The 27,213-nt window shown below is 46.5% G+C and overlaps 1 protein-coding gene across 1 annotated transcript in view; it reads left to right on the top strand.

Moving 5' to 3' along the window:
* The first annotated feature begins 17,487 nt into the window (after positions 1-17,487).
* Positions 17,488-27,213, top strand: part of Ptprm (protein tyrosine phosphatase receptor type M) — a 968,046-nt gene continuing 958,320 nt past the window's right edge. Inside the window, exon 1 of the mRNA XM_037210182.1 lies at positions 17,488-17,961. Coding sequence (XP_037066077.1) covers positions 17,889-17,961 — 73 coding nt within the window. The 5' untranslated portion in view covers positions 17,488-17,888. The remainder of the gene's footprint in view (positions 17,962-27,213) is intronic.

Here is a 27,213-nt window from a genome sequence, read left to right as displayed (position 1 = left end):
TGACTAAAACCAACACAACCAAAAGAAATTTAGGGAAGAGGGAGTTTATTTTCACAAATGGCTCCAAAGGGAGAGTCCATAATGGCTTGGGGAGGGCTTGGCAGCAGGTGACTGCAGCAGGAAGCTGACTGATTCCCTCTCCAGCCACGGGGGATGGGGGGTGGGGTGGGGGTGAGGGTGTAGGAACTGGAAGTGGGGAAAGGCTGTAAGCCTCCAAAGCCCATCCCTAACGACAGACTTCCTCCCGCAGGGTCCCTCCTCCTACAGATTACATAGTCCCACCCAAGGGGACAAGGGTTCAAATAGGTAAGCCTAAGGGGAGCACTTTCCATCCAAACCACACTTTGTCTCTCTTGTTCAGGGCCTGGACTCTAGTGTGTGAATCTGCTGTCACTCTGCCCTGCAGAGTGGAATCTCTGCCTAAGACTAGGACACACAGAAGAAAGTAGACCACAAAAGAGAGGTATGGAGTCGTCCTGATGGTATCATTTTAAGATGTAGCCAGCCCCAAACTTGAACTACCTCCCTTTTTTTTGCTTAAATCACTATGGTGTGCTTGGAAAGAAAATGACTCCCAAAGGGAGTGGCACTGTTAGGAGGTGTGGCCTTGTGGGAGTAGGTGCAGAAGAAGTATCTCACTGTGGAGGTGGACTTTGAGATCTTATATATGCTCAAGATACTGCCCAATATCTCAGACCTCAGCATTTCCCCCTGCTCTGCCTGCCAATGTATTCTAAGATGTTTTTTTCCTTTTAGATTGCCATGGTTATAGTGTCTCTTCACAACAATAGAAACCCTAACTAAGACAATCACATTTGCCCCCTTTTTCCCAGCAGAAAGACCAATAGAGATCACCACCCTGCAGTTAGCATGCAGCCTCTAGAAAGGCATATTGTAGCAGACTGCCCCCGCCCCCCATCACCTTAGTGGGTTGGACATTTCTTGCTTAATTTCAATATGCGGGAATACTCACATGCACGTGTTCTGAATGTCTATGTTGAGATGAGACAGAGTCAAATTCTTTATATTATTTTCTGTTTTTCCCCATAGTCCTAAGATGTCTCTGAACCCGGCCCTGCTCACCATTTTGCTTTCAGCATCACCTGGATCCCATTCTATTTCTTTTTCTTTCTCACCTCAAAGGTCTCCTAATTGAAAGGTGGCAAAGCAATTGAAATGTGGTACTTCAGAGAATTGCTGCCAGACAGTGTGGCTTTCAGTCCAGCCAGAGTCTTGTTATGAAAGGATACAGTGTTTGCTGGTGGGAGCTGTTTTGAAGCAGAGGGAGAAGGATCGTGAGGAGTTCAACAGTAGTAGGTTGTACCTTTAAAAGGAATTAAATGAGAAGAGGTAAAGGGGAAATGCATCTTTTTACAACTAAATTTTGATAGAAAATATTCTGATATGAAGTAAAATAAGTGCCGCAGATACAGGGATTTGAGGTCATGTGAACCAATATAGATCCAAGAGTTCACTTCAAGAAGGTGTTTCAGCTGCATTCTTCCTGGTTGGGCTTTCATTAGCAAGGTGGAGGCACCCAGGCTGAGCAGTAGGACAGGGCAGATATGTTGGAAGTCGACTGGAGGGACAGTAAGCATCCTGAGGGGGTCTTCAGGAGCTCTTCCCTCACCTATTTCATTTAACATGTGTATTAATAAGTAATAAGTCCAGAAGAGGTTTGTTCTTCACATGCAAGTGCAGTGTGAGCAAGAGACAAGGGCGGATGCCTTGGTTGACAGGACCGCAATGTTCCGATCTGGAGCTGAGTCTAACAAGACCCACCTTTAATGTCTGCCTTGGTGAGTTAACATCCAACTTCGTAAACTAAGACTGGGAAATTATGTCTTCTTAGTACTTCCAGGATAAACCTTAATGTTTGGTCAATAATAGATAAACTATGAAGACAGATGTTTCTCAGAGTATTATCCGGTTTTATGGTTCATCTACAGAAGCTAGGATTTGGGGAAAGTGGTTTCTCTCAGCTCCAGACTTATGCCCCAGGGCTTCAGTGACAGCAAGCACGACGCCCAGCTGGTGAATGGCAGGAAGCGTAGTCGGGATGAAAGATGAGAATTCAACCTGAGACGGAGGGTCTGTTTGAACCTTTTTTAAACTCTCAAGAGTCCCAGGCTTTGTCTCAGAACTCTATCGTCCGTGGTAGGAGAAGTAACAGCTCATCACACAGCTGAGTTCTCAAAACCTAGAACTTACACGACTTTTATCCCAGAGCAGCTTCCAAATCATCCTATGCTCCATAAAAATATTCACTCTCCAAACGTGTGTGTGTGTGTGTGTGTGTGTGTGTGTGTGTGTGTGTGTGTGTGATCATGTTTCTCTTAACAGTCCCACATATATAATTATACTAACCATGGACATCACAGCCATGTTTTTAAGTACACCACAGTATCCTCACAGTCAAAGCTGGCTAACAACACATTTTCAGATCTTATCCTGTCATTAAGTAAACTTGAGATTATTTTTTTTTCCTTAATATTGATTCATTCCGAAATGTATAGTCAAATTCCGAGGATCAAATGTGTCACAAGTTTTTTATTTTTTTAATTTTCCGGAGCTGAGGACCGAACTCAGGGCCTTGTGCTTGCTAGGCAAGCGCTCTACCAATGAGCTAAATCCCCAACCCCGTGTCACAAGTTTTAACAGCCACTGTGACACAGGTGACACCTTAGGGAGGTGAGATATGAGCAGTCTTCATTCTGACCCCAGGAAAGCATGTCCCATCTCTAAGCCGGAGCCACCGTGTGTACAAACACACCTAGCTGAGGGCCTGTGGGGGAAAGAAGGTCGGTGGAAAGGAGAGCTGTGGGAAAGCTGAGCCAATCTGCGTGGTTATCCGTCACCATTCTCCCTCTCCAGGTGTGGACTGTGTTAGGAACTGCCCCCCTCCCCGCCAGCCTGCTCCCCCCCCCTCCTCCCGCACACTGCCCTCCCCGCCCCGCCCCACGGACCTGTACAAGCCTGAGGAGGTTCTAGAGCCTCAGATCCATCGTCGTTTGTGCTCATTGTCAAGTACTTATAGGTCACATGTGCCATCTCCGTTCCCCAATAACTGCAGTATTCTGTGTTTAGTGAGCCAGTCACACTGAACGTGTCGCGCTTTTGAGAAGGCATCTTGGCAGCCTTATTAATCTACCCTTATTTTGGTAATCACTGCTCTTTCCTCTGAGTGGGTATTTTAAAAACAGGAAAGGAACCTAAATTAGGATTATACATTTTTAAGGCATGCATTTCTACCCATCACACACTTTAATTTATACTTTGGCCAAATAATTTTAACAGTTGCTATAAAATCAGTTATTTAATAATAGTTTTTAGGACCATCCTAAATGCAGCAGGAGACAGACTTAATAACCTCATGTCCACAACAAATTTCCAGCTATTATTCAGACATCTCACAAGCCTTTGACAACTCCGCAGACCAGTCAAATCCCTACTGATTGCATTATGTGAATCTTGCTCACAACTAGCCCACCACGTGCACGAGCAGCTTTTTATTGAATGCATCTGTTTTCCCAACCACAATTTCTTTGGCTTTCTCAGATCCACATTATAAAAACTAGTTTTATTGTCAATAGAATAATTTCCATAATCACGTTTGTACCCCTTCCTAGGACATCTGCAATTCAGTTCTAAAGCGCCAAGAGGCAAATGTGTGTAAATGAAATCCTTTTAACATTTACATGTGCGGTGGTAAACAGCAGAGCAGATCTGAAGGGGAGGGAGGGAGCATATTTCAGACCTATACCAAGATAGTTAAGAAAATTTAAAACGGGCAATTTGAGAGACAATGGAAGATAAAATTGCACAAAAGGGTAACTTGGTCTCACTTTGTGAGGACTCGCCTTTGAAAATTATGATCATTTTCTCGAAAGTATGAATGTGCCTTTAATTGAGTTACATAAACTTGGCTCACTTTGATTATCTCAGTTTTAAGAAACTAAAATTATTAAATTCAGTTAAGCAGAATTACTCGAATTATCTCATTTATCTTTGTGTCCTCTGTAATAACCAGTTACAGCACTTTGCACATGGAAATAGAGGACAGTGTGTGAACAGATAGATGTTCTTGGTGTGAGTGTGTAGCACCCGGGGTCTCAGCATGCTAGGCAACCACTCTGCCACTCCAACCCTCCAGAAACCATCCAGCTCTCTCCAGCTTGGATTCTTGGTTTAGTGTGTGTTGCTGTGGAACATTGTGGGTCAGCATTGAGCTAGGAGACCAACCAAAGTAAAGGATTCTTGGTCTGAGCCTCTTGTGGCAGAGGAGTCAATTCTGAGGCGGAAGAGCAGTGAGAAATCTAAGCTATGGCCCAAATGCGCTGCAGAATCTGTTCTGATTGGTGGCTGTTGACATAGGATGGGCGGGTTAAAAAGAGTACATTTGGCTTTCTTTGATTGGTCCTAAGTTAGAGAGGAAGCTGTCATTTACTAATCAAGTTCTGGGCCAGAGAACTGCATGTTAAGGAGTTTTGTGGGATTTCCTGCCTGGGTGAGCTGCTGGGGAGAATAATCAGATTTTCTTCAGACCAGGCAAGCTTTGTTGATGGGTTACTCTTCAAGATGGCTTGAATTCTCTGGCTGGTGCTATGGGGTTTGGACCTGAGTTCTATTTTTGCAAATGTTCCGAGCCTTTATCTGCTAGTATATTTAGTATCGGCAGTACTCAGAAAAGGGACAAATTGTACAGTCTAATGAACAGGAACAAAATCCAGAGGTGAGAAATTATAATTTTATGCCTTGTGACAAAAATACAGCTTAGCAAAAATACAGTTATAGGGAATTTACTCTGTAATTATATCCAGTTACATAAGTGTAAGGACTCTGACAATGATGTACACACACTTCCAGTGCCCCAAAGTGGATCCTTACACCTCGTGCGGGCCATTCCTTCTAGCATGGAACTCTCCTGCAGCAGCACTCTTCACGCCCCAACCTACCCCACATGACAGAGACAACACATTTCTGTCCCTCGGCCCTCTCAATTGAGTTCCGTCATACTCTGGACAGGCAGACAGCCAGTGACTGTCAGTGTCCTTGTGACACTCAGATAAGATACGATGCCCACCCACCTCCTATGATCACACTGGCTTCGTTCTCAGGGTTTCGGAGTGACTAATAGAATTAATTGTCTTTTGGTGGACTTAGACTTCTCATTCTTTAATTTTATCATCAGTCGATTTCAGACTGTCTCCACAAATATTTAACTCTTCTCAGTGTTTTTAAGCCGATCACGTGTTCCCTAAGTCTGATTTTGTTGGCAGTCTCCCTCCTCAGTCCCAGGCTTCTGTCCAGCGGTCACCCTGGGCTGTTCCTTTACTGTGATCCTGACCATTCTCTCTCTCTACTTATGCTGAATCCCTTGAATCCCAGATCCTGCTTCCTTGATTTTTTTTTTTGTTTGTTTATTCATTTATTGGGTGCAGGACATCTACAGTGATTTCCTTCGATAGAGTTCACTTTTCTGAAACTTTGCATATCTGAATGTGACTTTATCTTGCTGTCACACTTCATGGTGGTAAGTCTACGAACAGTTCCCTAAGGACAGCATTTTCTGTCAGGATTCTGACGGCTGTGTGTGCGCCACTGTGTTCCAGCCTCCTGATGGTAGACAGAAGTGTGAAATCATTCTTTCTCACCATCGATTTTATGGGACGCTGGTTTGTTTTTCTGTCTGGGAGTTTTTAATATCTTTATTTTATGGTTCTGGGACATCACAATGACATGCTATGATCTGGGGATACTCTCTTATACTGTGTGGGCATGTGTGGGGCCGTTTCTGTCTGGAGGCTCCATAGCCTTGGTCTGTGGGCATTTTCTTGGTTGTTTCCTAAATTACTTCTTCTCTGTTGTTTCCTCCTTTCTTTCCCGTTTGAATACTCCTGTGTTAAGAGTTTAATCGTCTCATTCCTAACTTTCATCCCTTGTTTTGTTCTTGTTCTTTTTCTGGGTCAAATAGAATTCATCAATTTCATTGTCTGCCCTCTCAACTGAATTAATATTTTTTTTGCTATTGTATTTTTAATTTATAAGAATTAATTTGTCTCAGATTCCTGTTTTTATTTTAAAGATATTGTATCACACTGCACTTGGAATATAAATGATTTTTTTTTAAGTTTCGAGTATGTGTCCAATTACTGATGACGGTGTTTATGACTTTTGCCCTCTAATAGTTTTTTTATTTTTTCAAATTCTAAAGGACACTGATCTTCCACAAATATTAAAATGAGAAGTACTTAATAGTTTTACCTCACTACAGTGTTAAACAAATGAAAAGGAGGAAGTGTGAGACATTATGGGATGGGTATGATCTGCACATGGGCCACACTTGTGAGCTTTAGTCGGCTGCTGAATGGCTTTGTGAAGGACATACCCCAGTATCAGAATCAAAATCTTTGTTCCAGGGTTGGTCAGATCAATCAAGGAGGATCCTTGCCTACCCAAAGGGTAAAAGCCTAGTGTCTGGTGTTCTGGAAGCCGAGTGGGGAAGAGGCTGAATGCTTCAGCTTCCATTTCTACTGTTCGTTCAGCCTGTTTTCTAGGTAATATACACAGTTATGCCTGCCTCCCTCATGAATGTGCACGGCATGTTTCATACTTTGGCCCGGAACTGACCTCTAATCTCCAGCCAGAGTGGAGGCGAGGTTACAGTTCACCTCAGTGATGTGGGAAGAGGATGATTTGGGGAGTAGGCAGTTTGTTTCATTTCAAATGTTCTCCATTAACCATATTATCCAAAGCATGTTTTGGTCCCCAGTTCCTGGGTACCAGTGACTTCTGAGGCACAGATCCAGGCACTTCCTGGTCCTGTCACATGCTAGCCAAGGACTCATTCATTACCCAGTGGCTTCCTTGGCTACTCCCTGTTCTGTTCTCTCCATATTTCCTGGCTGTCGCCATCGCTGCTGGTCTTTGTGAATTAATTACCTTTTCCTACCTTGTGTCGATTGTGATTATTTGGCACTTGAGAAAGATGTGGGGATCAAGGTGTGGGTTTGGCGTGCTTCTTTAATCGGAAACCTCAGTAAGTTATTTGTCTTTTCCGTTTCCGGCGTTTTTTTCCAATAAAAAAGGAATGAAGTAGAGCCTCCTGGCTGCCTCACCAGATTGTTTCCAGAGATTTTGGGGTCGAAGCCTGGTTCCTGGAAGCTAGCAAGCTCAACTCAGCCACTCAGCCACAATATGGCAATTACAAAGGAAAGTATCAGTAAAAATCAGCAGAAGAAAAGTTTTTCAGTGTGGCTACACTGGAAATAGGAACAAAGAAAGAGATCCCCGGCCCGTCTTTGAGATACTGACATAATGTTTATGGGAGGGTGGAAGGCAAGAAGTACACATAGCTAAGCAGGCCTGGTCAAGGTGTGAGCCTGCCCTCACTGACCTCTCCCTGTCTTGGCTCCATCTCTCTTGAAAGGTGATCTGGGAAGTGACAGGTTCCCCCAGGCTGTCATGCAAAGCTTCAACTTTCCTGCCCCTCAGTATGAGATTCCTAGGGTAATTCCCACTCCTTGAATGCCATCATTCCAGCAGTCTGCTAACTGAATGGAGGCAAGTCTCTCTTTACAATGCCTTTCCTCCTGCCAGGGTAAGCACAGTATTGCGTCTAAGAGGCAACGTTGTCTGCTTGGTGCTTTACAGTCCAAGTGGTGGGTCCCTCATCCAAAATCCTTAAATCAGAAATGCTCCAAGAGAGGAGATTTCCAACATGCTGACACGCTGGTTGAAAAGCACTGGCTTGATTTTAAGAACAGCATGCTTAGCTGCTAAAGTATATGCAAACATTCCCAAATGGGGAAAAACAGAAATCTAAATATTTTTGGTCCCAGGCACTTTAGATAAAGGATACTTAACCTACATGCAAAGTGTTTAATTTATATCACGTGTATTCATATTATTTATTTTTCTATTTAAAGGACTAACCTAGGGTCTCACACATGCCAGACAAGCACTCAATCACCAAGTCTACTGCCTTTTGCCTTTTCTTTTTAAATCTTCTTAAAAATTGGAGATGTTCTCATTAAGTTACGGGAGCTGGCCTTGAATATTCTCTGTTGCCCAAGTAGGCTTTCAGTTTGAACATGTGTATTTTAACCTTAGGCCTTAGCCTTTTAGGTAGCTGAGATTACAGGCTCACCCTTTTGGTTTTGAATGCTTTTGATTATCATGTAAGTCAGATACTCTGCAGTATTGATAAACCATTTAACCTAAGTGGTCCAGGGAGCTTTATGATGGCTAATCTTGATGATCATTGAATTGATAGTTGGCTAAGGAAGTCGTGAAGTACAAGTTTGGGCGAGTCTGTGAGGGTGTTTCCAGAGAAGATTGACTGAGTGGGAGGGTGTGGGGGGTGGGGGGGGGAGGGGAAGGCCCACCTTGAATGTGGGTAGCAGCCTCTCATGGGCTGGGGTCTGGCACTGAATTAAAAGGGAAAAGAAAAACCCTATAGAATACTGTTATACCGCCCTCCCTTCTCTGCTTCCTATCTGGCAAGAAGAAGTCAACTAGCTTCCCTGCCATCATGGGCTGAAGGCTCTGAACCCCACCCCTCCCACCCCAGTCAGCAGTCCCTCCCTGCAACTGATACTGGTCTGGTGTGTGCCACAAAAATAAGAGAAGTGACCAATAAAAGGCTTCTTTGTCCCAAGGTCAAGAGGCCACAGCCGAGCCATTGGAACATACAGAGAACATGCAGGTTGGGAGCACTAGACTCCACTCTGGTTGCTGATTGGATATTTGGGTCACTTGGTACAAATGACAGGGCTAGAGTGTGTGATGGTTTGAATGAGAATTGTCCCCAATAGGCTTATGTATTTGAAAACCAAGTCCCTAGCTATTGAGTTTATGGCCTCTTTGGGATGTGGAGCTTTGCTGGAGAAAGTATGTCACTAGAGAGGGGCTTTGCAGTTTTATAGCTCTGCTAACCATTAACCAATAAGTTTATTAAGGTACACAGTATTTTGGGGAACACAATACCACCAAGTTTCCTCTCTTTTTTGTCTAAAATTAAAGAAAGCTTATAACTAATACAAGAAAAACTATCCAATAAGCATATACAATATATACAGCCAAAAATTACATTAATGATGTCTAGTCTATTAACATTTGACAGCTTCCCTGTCCCCTTCCTGCTTGCTGTGTGCAAGTGAAATGTGACCAGCCACCTACCTACCCCTACCACCATGCCATGCATCCCCTGCCTGCTCCCATGCCTTCCCTACCATGATGGGTTCTCCCTTCGGAACCGTAAGCCCAAATAAACCATTCGCTCCCTCGTTGCTCTTGGTCATGGTATTTTATCACAGCAACAGAAAAGTGACCAACGCAGGCCGATACAAGGTCCAGGTAGGTGTTCATGACTTGGTCAGTTTGTATTATTTCAATCCAGGTAAAAGCTGCACATGGTGGTCCGTGCCTATAATCTTAGTACTTGTAAGGCAGAGACAGGAGAATTTTGAGTTCAGAGTCACCCTGGGCCAAATAGCGAGTTCCATGCTAGTCTGAGTCCCGCAGTAAGGGACTGTCTTAAAAAAGAGGTTGGAAAATCTAAGTCAATCTACAAGTAAGGAGAAAAACTGAGTCCTGCAAATTGAATCAAGATTTCAAGCCATCGGATCGGATTACCTGGGAGGACATGGTCGATGCAAGTGATATGGAAGTACAAAGTGCTCTTTCTTAAAGCGAAATTCTGATTTTTGTCTTGGCTGTCCTCTGGGGTCTCGTCCTTGGCTGTGCTTTGATCCAGAAGAACCTTCACTGCAACACAGAGCAAACACTTCCGTCCTCCCCATCTGCCTGAGTGAAGAGGCTCGCTCTGCAAAGTCATAGAGGTAGCTTTGGGTCTGGCAATCTTTTGTCTGTTCCTCAGTTCTCCTATTTTATCATTGTTCCTTTATTTCATCAATTAGCAAATACCATGAAGTGTTCTGAAAGGAAGTTGGGAAGGGGACACAGAGTATGGCCTCTTGCCTTGAAATGTCACCACCTATTATGATTTTGAGACACTGTATACCCTAGAATGACCTTGAACTCAAGATCCACCTGCCTCAGCCTCCTAAGTGCCAGGATTCAGGGCTTGTGCCATCACATTGGAATTAAATTATCATCTTTAGGAGGGAACAATGTTGCATGGCCATATCCTAGTAAGACCCAGCTCCTCCATCCCATCAAAATAGAAATGCTAACATCCCATGCAAGTGTATCTTCTAAAATCATCGGTCCTTTCAACAAACTTGTCCGTCTGCTTTCTCTGTGTACCTGCTGAACTACTGTGGCCAGCCCTGTGTGTTTAGTGCCGTGCTGAATATAGGATTGCTGTTACAGGTGTGAGCTTTGGATCGCCGTCACAGGCATGAGCTTTGAGATCCTGGAAACCAGGTTAGCACAGGATGTGGCCAGAGAATGGTGACTTGGACAATCTGGTGAAGCATCTATGGTATGAAAAGAGACAAAGGTGGGCAAAGGGGTTAAGCAAGGGGCCCCCCGGACTAAGAATACTCACTCTCAAGCCCCAGCTCTGCCAGTTACTGTGAGGTGAGTGAACACCTGTGACCTCATTGCATCACCTGTTAGCATTGCTCATGTAGCTTTTGAGGCCTCAGTTACCTCATCTTTAAAAGGCATCATAACCTTCCATTTTAATGCTGCAGTACATTGCTATACCCATAGGAAAAAACCACTCAACGGTAGCTTGAAAAAACTATGGGGCTGGAGGGATGATTCCATTGATAATGCTCTTGCCTTGCAAAGGAAGACCAGTGCTCACATAAAAAGCCAGGCATGATGGTATGGGCATGTAATCCCCACACTGGGGAGGCAGAGACAGGAGGATCTCAGGAGCTCAATGGCTAGCTAGGATAGCCTAATTGCTGAGCTCCAGGCCACCAAGAGACCCTGACTCAGAAGAGGTGGGCAGCATTCCTTGGGAGGACACCTGAGGCTGCCATCCAGCTTCCATGCACACACATGTCACAGGCACTCACATCCATATAAACCTCAACCCCCACACATGCATAGAAACAAATACATAGTGGGATAGGTTTGGGTGTCTCATCTTAATGGTGCTGTCTGTCTAGAAATCACTGCTTCAGACTGCAACATTGGGACACTTTAAAATGTCCAAGATGAAGAGAAAATGCAGATGATCTTCCCTTTGATGTTCCCATTGAACCACTTTTTCACATTCTACTGGAAAGACAGCCTATTACAGATCACAGGACCCAGGACGCATTACTGCCATAATTTAATCTGAAGTAGGAACGACATTGTTAGCCTAGCGTTCCTTAATAGTATTAGTCAAGCTGAGCTTTAAGGAATGTACCTATCGACTTCAAAGGGTTTGTTTTAAAGAAAGTGAAATAAAAAAGAAATAAGATTCCAGGGGAACTCGATAAAGGACCACAGTTTCCAGTGCGAATTCTGGATAATCTGACTAACCTCCAAACTGTGTTCTGAGGAAAACAGTTGTCTCAATGCAAGAAGCACAGGGGCTAATCTAAAACATGCTAGTTCAAAGCCTCTGGGCAAGGAGAGGGACACAAAGGCAGGCACTCGCTCCTTTAATGAACCCCCACATGGAGAGTAGCTGCTGCTGGGTGAGCTGCTGCACCAGCCTTTGAACTGACTGGGATTCAAACAGGGAAATGTCATTTCACACTCTGGGAGTGAGCCAGCAGATTTCTCAAAACTTCTGAGCTCCAAGAAGTTTGCAGAAAGCGTTCTCTCCTAGGACTTCTGGGAATTGGAACAAAGGAAGTGGAGTCTGATGATGGAGATCAAGTCCCCCTATGGCGGCAGCCTTTTTACTTTTCCCAGACATGATGAACCATTCCTGAAAGCTGCGGCTGGCTGAGTGTGGGCAGGTGGCCCAGCTTCTGTGCTGTGTGGCTGAGGCTACTGTCCAGTCACATGACCGAGGAGCCTCGATTATTATCCTGACCACAGGGAAAGGCACAGGAAGACTGAGGAATTTGTTTTCCCTAGTTCAGGATGCAGGGGCAGAAAGAGAGTGTGACCTGTGTCCACAGAGGGGCCCCAGGTATAAAGGCGGCCTGGTATCCTGTCTGCACTGAAACATAAAGTCACCAGGAGCCCTTAGGCACCTTCTATATGGATATCCTTGAAAGGAGATGGGAGATCAGATGGGGTTGGGGACTGTCCAGGAGGTCACTGCCATCCCTAGGAACACAGGTTTAGACAGATGTAAAACTACATTTTCTAAAATAAGGGGATCACTTTGTGGGGTCCAATTGTTACTGATTTTATAACCATGAGGGGCATTTTTAAAAGCTATCAATCTACCCAACCATTTTATATAAAGTTGTGTATATCTGAAATTTATATATATACATATGTATATAATATATATGAGTATATAAACATATAGGGCATATATATACATATATAGGGCCTGTATATATATACATAATAGGGCTTATATACATATACAGAGCATCTATACCTATATGGGGCATATATATACACATATAGGCCATATATATACATATAGGGCATATATACATGTACAGGGTGTGTACATACACATAAAAGGGCATATATACACATAATAGGGCATGTATACATATACAGAGCATCTATACCTATATGGGGTATGTATATACATATAGAGGGCATATATACATGTATAGGGCATGTGTGTATACATAAAAGGGCATATATACATATACAGAGCATATATACCTATATGGGGCACATATATATATGTATAGGGCATATATGTAAATACATTTATATATGTGTATATGTGTACCCTATTTGCAAATAATGAGCTCCAGTCCCATCTGAAAAAAATTAAATGGAAGATTTTAATTTAGGTTGTTTTGTGTTGCTGCAACAACACACCCAAGATGGAATACTTTATAAAGAAAAGAGGTTATTGATCTCTCGGTTCTGGAGGCCGACGGGCATGACATTGCTGCTCTTCTGGCCTCATGTCTGAGCCCATGAGTCGGGAATACAAGAACAGCCATGTCCTAAGAGGGGAAGAGAGACCAGGGAGGCTCTCAGTGTGATGTCTTCATGGTAGGTTCCTTACAGATCACTAGCAATGATGTACCCGGAATTAGCCCTTCATATCTCACTTAATCATCAGCACCTGAAATCAGTGTGATTATATTCATTTTCCAGAAGGAGGCTTGAGTAGAGAGGTTGTATGCCTTGCCCAGTGTTATCAAAGTCTAACAGTGTGAAGGTCAACATTTTTAAAAAGAATATGCAAGTTCCCTGTCCCAGTGTTTAACTGGGAGGTTAATTTGTACTCTGAGGGTTCCTTGTGGGCAAAGCAGAGGGATAAAGCTCCTGGCATGCTGAGGATTCTATCTAGCTCTTTACAGGTTTAGAAGCAATGGCTTTGAACTCCAAATGGATGGGCTTTGCCTTTGATCAATGACACATTCTGACCTTGGTAGGATATGAACACCCACAAAATAAGTTTTCTCCTGTCCAGATGAGGCCAGGCCTTCCATGGAGAAAGCTGAGATGGCCTGGTTTCTTCTGGCCCCGTGAAAAAACCTGTAATATCTTTCTCACTTCCATCCCACTCTCTTTGGCTCCATGCAGACATGGTCACTATGGGGTGGATATGTCCCCTCTGCCTGATGATGATGCTCTCTTGGAAGAGTTTCATCTCTGTTAGGACAGTCAAGAGGGTAGGAACTTCCTCTGACTGCCATGTTTATAGAAGGGGCCCTCAGTGTGACTAGGTTCGAAAAGGGCCGTCAGGATGAGCCCTGTGGTTGAAGGCTGTTGACTGTGGTTTTTCAAAACTGGAGATGAGCCCAGGGTGTGGCTAGGTAAACAGTGTCCTGCAGCCACACCCCCAGCCCAGCAAAAGCAGTTTTATAAGAAGGGAAGACATGCACATGCGTGCACGTCCTTCTTTGCCTCTTGCCTAGGGACTTGCCAGCAAGGAGCTCCTTACCAGGTATGACCCTTGGCCTTGTTCCTCAGAAACAGGAGCCACCATGGACTCATTTTCATCCACCTGACCTGTAGTGTTGTGGCCACAGAGAAAGGAGGGAGACCACATTCCTAAGGAGACTCCCGCTGTGGAATGCAGTACCTGTTGGGCAAAGCATTCTGTTCGTACTCCTCATATCTGAGGAGAGGGGCTGGGGGTGGAGCTCAGAGGTATTGCACTTGACAAGCATAGGTGAGGCCCTGGGTGTGCCCCCCAGCAGCGCATCAGATAAACAAGCAACCCAAAGCTGGGTAGAGCGGAAGACTCTGCATGCGTGCGTTGTCTCCTGAACTCACACAGTCTCTGAAGTTGAGAAGAGATGAGATCTAGGAGCCAGGATTTAGTGTATACTGATGCTTAAAACCCCTGCTTAATCAGAGGTTATCATAATAAAGAATCACCTAGGCTCACTGTAGCAGAGTTTACACAGGACTTTCAGACAGAGTACCACTGTGCAAGCCAGGCAGCCCAGAAACTGACTTTACCTCCACAGTGGGTTTCAGATTCAGAACTATCTCCTCCCACCGTCCTTATCTACTCTGATCAAGAGAACACATCATTGTGTGACCTATACAACGCACATTTCCACTTCCTGCTTATATCAAAAAACACTTTCATGATCCAAATATCTGAAAATGGGGAGTTATTATTTCAGGGACGGCGAGAGAAGAAAAGAAGAGCCACATGAACAATGCGAATCTCTTTTCCGTTGGATCACACTTAAGTGGCCACGAAGATATCCCTCCGGGATACTTGGGATATCATAGGAACTTTCTGCATGTGGTTAACCTCCAAAGTCAGTGTAACTAACATTCCGGATAGAAGGGTTGGGCTTACATTTTGACTTTTAAGGATCTGTAACAAAATCAGAAACAGAAACACTATGGTCAAAAGTAGTGTCCCTGAACAGCTCGGCCAGAAGTCCTGTTCACTAGTGTACCCAGCCGGTGTCCTTCCCTGCCTGGGCCTTCTCTGTGACTTTCAGGCCAAGGGAAAGAAATAACCCACAGGCTTTCCTATGCCTCTGGTTGGTTCTCTTTCTGGCTGTATTAGGAGGACACCTTTGCCAGCCTGGCAGATCTCTGAGGGCACCTGCTGAGTGGGCTTTCATTTTCATCCTCTGGGAACCCACTCATCTCAGAAGCTGGCCTGACAGCACTCCTCACTTTTGGCCAACCAACTCGGCAAATGTCACCGTCTTCGACATCCCCAGAGAGGCAGGAGTGACAAGTGGTGGTTAGACTGAACAGAGAAATCTCTACAGCTGAAAACACAAGACGACGTCCCCTGGGGAAATTCCTGCAGGGATATCCCCCTGAGAAGGCAAGACCACACATTTTCTCTTTATTTAGACCATAGGTGGCTTGGAGCAGTCACCTGCCTGGGGCAGTACATAAACAGGCACCAAAGGGACCCGCAGCAGGCAAAGCCCCACCACTCTTTGAAACATGGGTGGCAGTAGGCTCTGGACTGTCACCTGGACCAACAGAGGGACAGGTGAAGTGCACAGAGCCCTGCACTTTAAGAAATGGGGGAAGAAACGGGTTTCTTTGGAGTACTAGAGTAGGTGTCTGGTAAACAACAGTTGGATACCCAAATCCAGGGAACTCAGAGGACTGAGCCCAGATGGCCACAGTGGCATACTGTCCTCATTCTGGTCCTCTGGTTCTTTTCTCTCCTTGTTGGGAATCATAACCCCCAATTCAAAGCTACCCCCTAACCTTAAGATCTGTTTCTGAAGAAGCCACCAGTTCAAGACAGCCCTCGGCAGTTAATACCGCCTCAGTGGCTTGCAGTAATTGGACTGTTGAAGGTTGATTGAAAGCATTAACACGTGCGATGAATGAAATGTTACCTAATATCAAACTCTTCATCCAGCTTAATGATGATACTTGGAAGCAACCAGGCTACATTTGTTTTTTTACCCCTTTATGGATGCTCCCACCAGCGTCAACATGTTGTGTGTGTGTGTGTGTGTGTGTGTGTGTGTGAGAGAGAGAGAGAGAGAGAGAGAGAGAGAGAGAGAGAGAGATCTGTTATCATCCACTTTTAAAAAGCAAATTTGAGTTATCTTATAAAGTATAATTTCATCAAAAAGGTCAGATTGCAGATGAGACCTCTGTCTCTTGTTGATTCTTTTGGAGTAAGTACGAGACTTCAAAATTTCCCTTCCCAAGTTCAGGATAAGCCCAGCAGGCTCATTATTGACAAAGGCGAAGTAGAATGGTGTTAAGCAAGTGATTAACGTGGAGACTTCTAAACGAAAGGCCTCACAAGGACCTCCTGAATAGAATGCCTGAAGAAGATACTGGCAATGTGTTTAGTCTGGCAGACACAGAAGTCCTCTGGGTGTCCCCATTTGCTCTGGGATACCACAGCCAAAGTCATCATTTTTGGCTGGTTCTGGGTCCCACCAGAGAGCCTTCAGCAACAGAATTGAGGGGCTCCTTTCTTTCTTTGGCCTTTAAAACATCACAAAGCAGGTGGCACCTCGCAGAGGAGCCTCGGGGGAAGCAATGGGGAGGGATCCAGGCTCCAGGCTATTGAGCACTAACCTACTTGCATGTATCAGAACACAAATTGCGATCCTAATTTAACCACGCTCGCCTGCAGTTAGGTCGGTAAATAGCCTACAGGTGCCCTAATGGGGTTCCTCTGAGCAAGATGAAGAACCACTTAAAAAAAAGAATTACAATAAAAACTTGAATTTTACTTTAAACTTAAGCATTGGTAGTGTTCTTGTTCTCTTAATAAAGTGATCATTTCAGATCCCAAAGGGCAAATTAAAATCATTTCAAGACATTGTTTGACCCACTCTCCACTTGCACCAGACACAGAAATCCAGCAGTTCTGCCCAAGCCCTGGTTCCATACGACTGCTGCCCTCCGAGCTCCGGGCCCCACTAGCGGCCACACGACGCACTGGAGCGGCAGAAGCGCGTCCCGTTTCCCGGGCGCGGGGCTCGGGCACAGCGGCGTGCGTGTCCCCAGCAAGCTGCAGACCGAGCGGCCCAGAGCGCTGGCGGCTCCCGCTCCTTCCCGACGCTCGCAAGCCAGCAGCCGCCGCCGCCGCCGGGGACACTGCCGCCCCCGTGCCTGGCGCGCTCCAACTCCTCCTCGCCGCCCGTGACCCGGGACAAACTTCTGTCTGGGGCGCGGTCCCTGTCCCTGAGGCCAGCGTGGGAAACCCGAGGCGCTGCCGGGGCGAGCTAGGGTCGAGGGTGGCGCCCCGGGCGGTTGCTCCTGCCCGCCGGGTCCCGCCCGCATCTTGGCGGTGGCCGCCCCACGGAGCCCGCAGGCGCCGCGCAGGCCGAGCTGGCCCCGGGCCGGGGACACGGGCGCTCGCGCCCTCTAGCGGGCCGCGGCGGCTCCGGCCCGGCCGTGACGTGGGCTCCTTCCAGCCGGCCTGCGGGGCACCGCCAGTCAGTCGCGGAGCAGGAGCCCCGCGCGCAGCCGGCGCGGGCTTGGCCATCGGCGCGCCGCCGCCCGAGGTGGCTGGAGCTGCGGGAGGAGAGGCGGCGGGCTGCAAAGCGCGCGATCACGGCCACGGCCACGGCGCCGCGGGCGGCTCGGTCCCGAGGAGGGGCAGCGCTTAAGCGGGCGCAGCGCCGGATCCCAGCGAGGATTTGGGCTCGGCGGCGCGCCCTCCGCTGCCTCTCCCGGCGGCGCCAGACTCCAAGCGGGGGCCAGCAGGAGGGCAAGAGGACCCAGAACCCGGTCCCCACGCCCGGGAGCCGCGGGACTTCGGACTTGTGCAACTGTTGCCACTTTGGGGTCTGGTGCTTCGCTGCTGCTGTTGCGTCTACACTGGCAGTTGCGGCTCAGGCTCGCGTCCCCCTCGGCTTCCCGCGTCTACCAGCCGCCGCCGCCCCGAGGCGGCCCGGCGCGCACTCAGCACCATGAGGACACTTGGGACTTGCCTGGTGACTTTGGCTGGACTTTTGCTAACTGCGGCCGGGGAGACGTTTTCAGGTAAGCGGGTCGTCCCTGTCGTTCTCGGGGCGCATGGGACGCAGATGACTCCCGGGTGGAAGAGTCCGAGGCGAGCTTCGGGGCCGGGCAGGGGAGCACAGGACCCGGCATCGCGTGTAGTGGGTGAGCCGGGCTGGCCGATGGACGGAAGGAAAGCAGCCGCCGCGGAGTCCCGGGGCCCGTGCAGCGCACGCAGGAGCCCGCGGGACAAGTACGGGAGCCGGGAGCTCCATCTCGGGCCCCTGTCACCGCAGGGCCTTGGACTTGTGCTCCGGGCTTCGAGTCCTGGGCGGCCCAGGCAGGAGCTGCAGAAAACTTTGCCTGAAGTTCCCAGCTGCAGCCGCCGGGAGTAGGCGCTGCGCGGGCCTCTCGACCCCGGTGGCGGCCAGCATAGGCTGCCGGTGCTTAGCTGCGCCCGTGGCGATCTCCCGAACGGGGTGATATAGCCTGCGATCTTCCCAAACCTGACCTCCCTGCCGCCCCCTGCCCGGCGCGGTGGGCGACCTCAGCGGGTCCCCGCCGTTGCGCGGTTTCGCTGTGCCAGCGGTCCCTTTCTGCACCGCGGGAGGTCTCTGCGACCCTAGAGGAATCTGCAGCTCCCCAAATCCTGGCTACTGTGGCTGGGCGCCCGGACCCCACCCTCGGCCTCCCTAACCGAGGGCCGCCACGGCCATAGCTACTTGGTAACCCAGCCGGGCTGCGCTGGGGGGTCGGTCCCAGCTGAAAGAAGGGGACTGGCTGTGTGCACCAAGCCAGGCTGAGCCTGCGCACAGTCAGGGTTCGCGAGCCCTAAGGAGGGCTTGGTGGAGACAGAGGGTTGTAGACGTGAGTCAGGGGGTCAGGCGGGAGACCGAACCTGACAGAGTCTCAAGGCTTACTTCTACTACGATCTCCTGTCCCAGGAGGACACACGTGGGTGCTTGGCAAACGCTGGCAGCATGCGCACACGTTGTCGTGTTTATCAGTTTCATGAATGTCCACACGCAATGGTGGCGATGGAGCTTTGCCTTTTTTATTTTAACAAAAAGGCTGCGTTTAACCTTGAACACGAGTTACAAAATGGGGTGCTATGTTTTTCCGGGGGTGGGGTGGGCTGAGTAAGTTGGGCTTTTAACATTTTTTTTTTTTTTTGGTGAAGAGAACTTTCATTAAAGTAAGGAGTACATTTACAAACATTAAAGCCACCTAGACCTCTGGCCAGGTGAAAGCATCAGGTTTGACTTTCTGGGCATTCTGGGATGCTGGTCCTTTGTATTCATAAGCACAGAAGGGTGTATCAGGCTTGGTCCTGGGACCCTTGAGCACAGTTGGTGGCAGAGATGAAAGGACCTGATACTTAGCCAGCCTTGCATTGAAAGAAACCCAAACCACTAACTTCAGTAGAGAAACGCCTTTGCCCCTAGCTCAGTATCTCCTTTAACAATGTGAAAATTGCACGTGCTGAAGAGGCGTTAATGCACACACCGCAGAGCCGGCTGATATAAAGCGGATACAGATTTTGGCTGCGTTCTTATTAGTGGATGTGTTAGTTTGGAAGCCTTGTAAAGCGTTGGTATTAAAAGCTAGGTCTGAGGGCCTTCGTGGTTTTTTTCTCTCTCTTTACTAATATGCCTAACTCTCTTAGAAGGGGTCTGTTTACATTTAAGCTGTGTCAAGGATCGTTGTGATGGAGTTTTAAGTTATGTGTAAGGGGGACAAAAGTATTCATATTGGCTCAGTGCTACTCTTCTTAAAGATAGATAAATCGATTCTTTGAACCAAGCTTTTGTTTTATCCTGATTTTCCTTTTGGGGAAAAAATTACATTCCTATTTGCGGAGTTATACTACGACTGGAAGCATATTTGGAAAGCTAGAGTTATCATTGTATGCTAGTGGGGAGAAGGGAAACAAAGGGCGGTATACAAATGATTGTGTAGAAACGTTGAACATCTAAAACTTTGAAATTGGCAAGGCTCCTGTTTGCAAAAATTAGACTTGTTGCTGGACATGGAATGTCTCAACCCCCCTATCCCCCTCCCCCCCCCCCCCCCCCCCCCCGACACACACACTTTGGCTTTTGGAAAACTCCAAGGCCAGGAGTGTACTTCCCTGGGAACGTGATGGTTATTGGGTTTATTTTGTGCATGTTGAGAAGATTAGTTTTGATGCTGTGACACCGGCAGTTCCTTCTTCATACGGTTCTGCAGTAGCTGGCTGCTTTTCACCTGGTTTGGGAGTACAGTGAAACCCAGTTAGAGCTAGATTGTAAGCTCCCTGTGGACAAAGTGAGCCCGCCCCCCTCCCATAAAACACTGTTGTCAGAGTCTTGGACCTGACAACAGACACTCACATCTAGTAAGTTGCTAGTGTAAATCACTGCCTTTGACAAGCCTTGAGATTGTATATGATGCAGCTGGCATGTAAAGGAAGGAGAACGTGATTCTTCTTGAAAGGCAGACTTTGAGTGTAGCTCAGTGGCTGAGGTCTTAGCCAGGATGCTAAAAGCCCTGCCCTCCTACAGTCTGGGCTTACATTTTCCTCTTGGTGTCCATCTCATGTATGAAACCATCAAGTCCATGCATTCATCATTGCTTCCTTTCCTCTTTAGAATGGGTTTGGAGTTAAGACTCATTATCAGTCATCTGTAGAATATAGAAGTGAGCTAGGCTTTTTTTTTTCCTTTTTTCTTTTTCAATTCCAGACATCAGAAATGGACTCAGTAGAAAGTGAAAGAATCAAGATTTAAGATTTGGGCCCATGTGGATTTTATAATCCATATGTATTTCACTTGAAAAGTATTTTCCATCTTTACCCTTTCAAATTGTTAGGTAACCCAGCAAAGTTAACTGTCTATCTTTAGGCTTAGATTACTAAAAAATATCTTCTGTAAAAAGACACTAATAAGCCGGGCGGTGGTGGCGCACGCCTTTAATCCCAGCACTCGGGAGGCAGAGGCAGGCGGATCTCTGTGAGTTCGAGGCAGCTGGCTACCAAGTGAGTTCTAGAAAGCGCAAAGCTACACAGAGAAACCCTGTCTCGAAAAACCAAAAAAAAAAAAAAAAAAAAGACACTAATAAAGGCACTGGGAGAGGTAAATAGCATTGCTTAGGCAACTCTTTTCCATGGTGAGGAGCCAAGGAGTTGGCAACCCATTCCTCTTTGACCCCGTTTTAAAAAGCCAACTTGTCGTAAGTGTTGGACGGTGATGTGCTCAATTCTACACAAGAGGGAGGCTGATGTGTGAAGCTTGGAAAGCTCTGGCTTGCAGACACAGGACAGAGTCGGCTCTTGGTTTCCACTCTGGTGTTGGGGATATATTAAGTCTGCATAACTTTGTTAACTCGGGGCCCTCGACAGAAGTTTAGTTTTGAATCTTTCAAGGATGCTAGTGAGGAAATTGTGGAAATCTGACTAAAGTCTGTGTTGGGTGTGATAGCATTGTGCTGCCTACCGTTCATTTCTCAATGTGGGTAATTTTGCTCTGGTTACATAAGCCATTAACACTATGCGAAGGGGGTGCTTAAATTCTGTTCAGCTTCTGCAGTTCCTCTATAAGTATAAAATGATTTCAAAATATGGCCTTGCAAAGGACTGTTTGCAGAGCGGCAGTGGGTCTGTTCAGCAGGCTGATATATTTTGTCTTTTTTAGATAACCGCTGTCATGACGTTTTACGTTTTTGTGCTGCGTTCACGGGATAATTGATAGGAAGAAATACTTCCTTTCAATCAGCGAGCTGGAAAGGAATATGCTGGGAAATTACTATAGCGTTATATTCTTGGTGTTATGTGTTTGTGAAGAACTGCTTGAGCATAATAAATTGTTCTGATGTAAAAAATTACAGGTTTTAGTCTATGTTGGGTAGGGTTATTTTATGGGTTTTCAGATAAGAAACTCCTGACATAGGGTGAAGTATGGGTACTCAGGTACATAACTGGAATATTTCTAAGTGATTTTTCTTAAGGAACTGGTGGTTTTAATTATGTCTTCAGATTACATAAGCCATATATGAATGAATCATTGTCTTTAGATTTGGGAGAAGTTGGTTTTATAATATCAACACATCTGGGACAATTGTCTACTAAAAATCTATGGCTATATTTAAGTCTTTCACAGACTATAGTCAGTTCTTAGTGTTGTTAGAGTGCCTGTATCCACTCTGGGGGAGCAGCTGTGTTTTAGATTAATATTGTTTACTTTGAGATTCTGTTTCATATTTTATTACATTTCCTAAGATGCTATATTATTTAAATACTTGGAAGTATACTTTTCCATTTTGGAACGATGGGAGTCAAATATACTTTCTCTTTTGCAATGATTATTTTTATGGACATGTGTCTATGTATGTCCATGTCTGCCCATGTGTATGCTGATACCCAAGGAGGCCAGAAGGGGGTGTGAGACCTCTGGGGGAGCTGCAGGTACAGGTGGTTATAAACCATCCCATGTAGGTGCTGGGAACCAAACTCAGGCCCTCTTCAGAGTGCTCTTAGTCACTGAGCCATCTTTCTAGCCCCCCCCCACCATGAGTTAAACACTTTTTATTTTTTTTAAACACTTTTCTAAATGTAAAACATTCTTAGGTGACATTTGCCATGTAGCTTTCTAAGATTCCGATTTTTGAAAACCAGCCTTTCCTCCAATTTCCTCGGTTTCATGTCTTTCTGTGCTCCTAGCTAGCTCTGTGAATACAATGCAGAACTGCTAATAGGCTTATCTCATAAGCCGGGGGAGGGTTTAATTATGGCTGTCTTTCCACCTCACTAATGAAACATTTTTAAAAGATACAAAGTTCTGTGAGCCTTTGATGGTAAGAGGACACAGCTTTTCTGGTCTTGTAGAAATTTTAAGTTTAGTCATCAGAAAGTCAGAATTCACCCTATAACTTTCACAAAAAGAAAAAAAAAAAACCACCAGAGAAAAGTAAGTAGGGCTGTCTGTGTTGGGTGGAGAGAAGGAAGGATGTAGTCACCCAAGCTTCCTGCCCCACAAGGCACCCCATTTCCCTTTGGTGGGGCAGCTGGCAAGTCCAGGGTATAATTAAGGGTCTGGGAGAGTGAGAGAGAAAACTAAAATCAGAAAGCAGGAGGAGCGAGAAATGTTTAGTAAGACAAGACGGGCAGGCCCTGGGGAGACAGTCTGCATTGAGGTCTGCTGCTGTTAAGCGGGGACCTAAGAGAAGTACGTTCCTAACACAGGAGAGATGCCACCCATAATGGCAAATAGCACTTCTGCGGGGGAGGGGAGCCCTGTTACCCTCCTGCCTTTCCATGGCTCTGGGATAGGGGTCTCAAAACTCAGTGTGGGCAGGACCACGTGGACCCATCATTTCCAGAACTGCTTTCCTCAGCCCAGCGATGTGATTCTGATGGCCCTTGCCATAGCGCAAGGGCCTCGGGAACATCTCCAAGTCATCTTGTCTTATGGCCATAGTTTGAGACAAGTTGATTCGATAGAGGGCATCCTAAAGTGTGGTCCATGGGCCAGCAGCAGCAGCAGCATTCAAGAGGATGGGAAACTTGCAGGTCCTCAGCTCTTCAACTAGAATCCCTGGGGTCAGGGGCCAGCATCCTGTGAGAACAAGTACTCCAGGGTATTCCAATGGGCCCAGGGATCTAAGAAACATGACTGTAAAAGAACTCAGCTGGTCAGATGGCCCTAACTGCAGCCGAAAGAGAACAGGGGGCTAGAAATATAATGAGCATCGACTCCTTTCTCATATGCTGCATTTGCTTCGTGGACATCCAGATATGGGGTGTGACCACTGTCACTGTTAAGTGGGACCAATGGTGTGATGCTTCAGATAGCAGGCTTGCTCTGAGGAAGACACTAGACCCAGCTGGACACAGGGTTGAAATACAGAAAGGGGCTGAAGGGATGGCTCAGATGATTCCTGTGCTTCAATTTAATGTAAAGTTTGAATTAAATTCTCCAGGTTGGGAGTATATAGAAGATACTAACATTTGTTGGTTGTTTATTGAAACAGTGCTCTTAATTCCAGCAAGTATTTATTGCCCACCTGCTGCTTCCACGGCCCCTTGATAGGGTCAGATAAGGGTGAGCAGTTGTTACACTTTAAAAAGTTGTCCAATTACTTGGACTTTCCAGATCCACCAAAAACTAAAGAGGCAGGGACTTCTCTGGGGCCAACCTGGAGACCCATGGGGTAATGGTCAGAACTTTAGTGCAGATCTGTGAACCCTGGGTTTTGGAAATATACTGAGCTTCCAACTAGAAAACAAAAAGGTTCTTGTTTTCTGTTTGAGGTCTAACTGTGTGTGTGTCTGAAATCAGAGTCCAGCTTCCTGTGGACACCAGAGACGATCACCGCATCCCTGGCATTTAACAGGAAAAGGAGAGGGACCATTGACTTGAACACGCTCAGTGGATGTTTTCTCGGGGTCTAGCCCATCTGCTGCTGCCCCTTCTCTTTCCTTGATCTACCAGTGCTGTGTCCCCAAACCCACCTCCCTGAGCCGGGAAAGGCATCCCGGACTCAGTAATCTGTGGCTGAAGAAAGAGACAGTGAGTGGTTAGCAGATCCCCACCTACTTTATATATTATTTTCCAGCTCTTCATTATAAAATTGAAATCTTCTGTGTAAACTGCCTCACTGGGACTCAGCACTTGACCTAAAGACAGCTGTCCGGCTGGTCTATGGCCGTCATCCCCATTCTCTGCTTGCCTTTGTCCTTGTGTGATGCGCTGAGGTAATCTCCATTGAGAGGTGGAACTGAGCAGTAGCAGTTATTTGCAAACCAAATCAGAGTTCTTGCTAACCTTTGGAGCCCAGCAAACCCCAGGCTGAGCAGTCTGTGTAGGTATGTGGCACAGTTGCCCAGAGCCATCCTTCCAGGAACAGGAGCTTCTATACGGCATTGTGGGTTGAGGTGGGGAAGTGAGGAAGTCACTAAAATTGGCTTGGAAATCTGATCTAGCCATTGTCCTGTTTACCACTCAAAGCCAATGAGTCATTCCTGACTGTACAGGAAGCCCAAGCAAGGCGAGCAGAGGGACAGGAGGAGACGGCTGCAGCTTCCTGTAGCCCTGGGGACCAGAGCAGCGGGCATGGCCTTACAGCCAGGGTGAACGACGACGACGATTTCAGGACATCAGAAGCTAATGAATGAGGAGCCACAGGCCTGCTTGAACAGAAGGCTCCAGAACCTTCCTTGGGTGAACAGGCCACTGCTTAATAATGATGATTTCAGCAAGCCAGAGCCTACAGGAAAGCAAAGCATTCACCTTTTACAAGCTTCAAGGCAGAAAAGCTGATAGAGCATCTATTTGTTTTCAGATGCGTGAACATTTTTAATCACTTGTTCAATATGCAGAAAGCAAATTGATTGCAAACAATCAAAAAAAAAATGTTTCTGCCTGGCTTCCTGTGGCCATCTGAGGCCTCATACATTTCCTGGCTTCCCGCTGTAGTCTTGCAGCGGCTTCATGATGGGTGGGCTTTCACGGTGATCAGAAGGAACTGGACCACTCCCAGTGTGGCGGGATCCTCTCCATCTCTTCTCTTGTGACAATGACGTGCCTGAAATGCACTCACTATATCCTGACTGGATATACAGTTATAAAAATGGTTTAAAGCATTCCTTTAAAATAAATACTGCCAATGCAAAAGGTCACGTGACTGAACCGGGTTTAGCATATAGTAGTTGTTCAGTAAATGTGGGTTGGAGTTCCCCAGAGAAGAGAAAGCTAAATCATTTCGGCTTACTGCTCCCCTTTTCCTGGTCCTGTCAAGTTTGACATTTTTAAGCCGTTGGAATAACCGTAATAAAAGAACCAGGTGTGGGTTTAATTCTTGGTGCTGCTATCCGTTGATGAGCGTAGAAAGATTTTGCTCACTAAATAAAAGGTAGCAAGTGTCACCTTTTGGTAATTAAATATACAGAAGTAAGCCTTCATTTTATCACATATAATAAAAATTTATTTAAGAAATAAATTTAAGGGTAGAATGTTGGTATAATACCACTAAAAAAAATGAAATTTATTATGCAGTAGATTTTGTGTTGTGTATGTGTGATCCTCTTTCCAGGGGGATTGGGCTTATTTGGTGGTATAGAAAGAGGTGTACTGATGGGCTGGCCGGGTGGTTCGGTCAGGAAATCGCTCACCTCCACTAGCACAAGGACCTGAATTTGATCCCCAGAACTCACAGGAAAAGCTGAGCTAAACAGTGCAGCTGTGCCTCAGTGCTGAGGAGACAGAGACAGGAGGATCCCCAGGGCTCACTGGTTATCTGGTCCAGCCCAGTTGGCGAGCTCCAGGCCCGTGAGAGAGCCTTTCTCAAAGTAAACATTCCCAAGAACACACACACACACACACACACACACACACACACACACACACACACACGGTGTACATTTGCTCATGTACTTGCACCTGCAGACACACATGCGCACTCAGGTTTGTCAACAAGAAGAACCATGGCATCACAGTGAGAGAGAAGGTGCCATGGTGGGGAGAATGTGCGCTGTCTCTGCTGGGGTCCTTCATTTCAGTCACGGGACTTTCCTAGTTCGGTTGCTGTGGTGAACAACGACATGGCCAAGAGCAACTTGGAGAGGAAAAGAATCATTTGGCTGAAGGTCACCATCAACTGTCTGGGGACACAGAGCAGGAACCCAAGACAGGAACTGAATCAGAGGCCTGGGAGGAGCACTCTTCACTGGCTTCCTAAGCCAGTGCCTTTATTCAGCCCAGTTCCCATGACATCACTCACAGTGGGCTGGCCCCTCCTACATCAAATAACTGTTAAGAAAACACCTCATGAACACGGATACAGCACAATTCTTCATTTGAGGCTCCCCAACAACCCAGATTAGCCATCACAAGGATAAAATTATTTTTACCTCTGCGGAGCTCTGATTGGCTCATGACAGTACCAGGCTTTATACCCAAATCCCCATCCTTCACTGTCCTGCCCTCCCAGGTGATAAAATGTCATAAATGGAGGCCCTACCCACAATCATCCCAAAGCTGTATTTTTTCTACTTTGTTTGACTTTGAGAGCCTGCCTACTGACTAGAGTGTATTTCCACATGGGCCCTGGCATTCATGGGTACATTCTGGGTTTGCTGTAAGGCACAAGGGTGCCATACCTTTGCACATCCACCCTGATGGTTGTAGCCAGGTTAGCAAGAGGAGAACAGAGGAAATTGACCGAATTGAGGTTTGAGACCACACAGGGGCTTTCACCCGGTAAGAGAGTCTGCTCACTTTCCAGCTGATGTCCAGGGATCATGGACAGCCATGTAGAAAC

Source organism: Peromyscus leucopus, chromosome 13 (genome assembly GCF_004664715.2).
Source record: "Peromyscus leucopus breed LL Stock chromosome 13, UCI_PerLeu_2.1, whole genome shotgun sequence".
NCBI classification, from domain to species: Eukaryota; Metazoa; Chordata; class Mammalia; order Rodentia; family Cricetidae; genus Peromyscus; species Peromyscus leucopus.
Note: the sequence above shows the minus strand (reverse complement) of the source record. Positions and strands in the feature narration are given on the sequence as shown.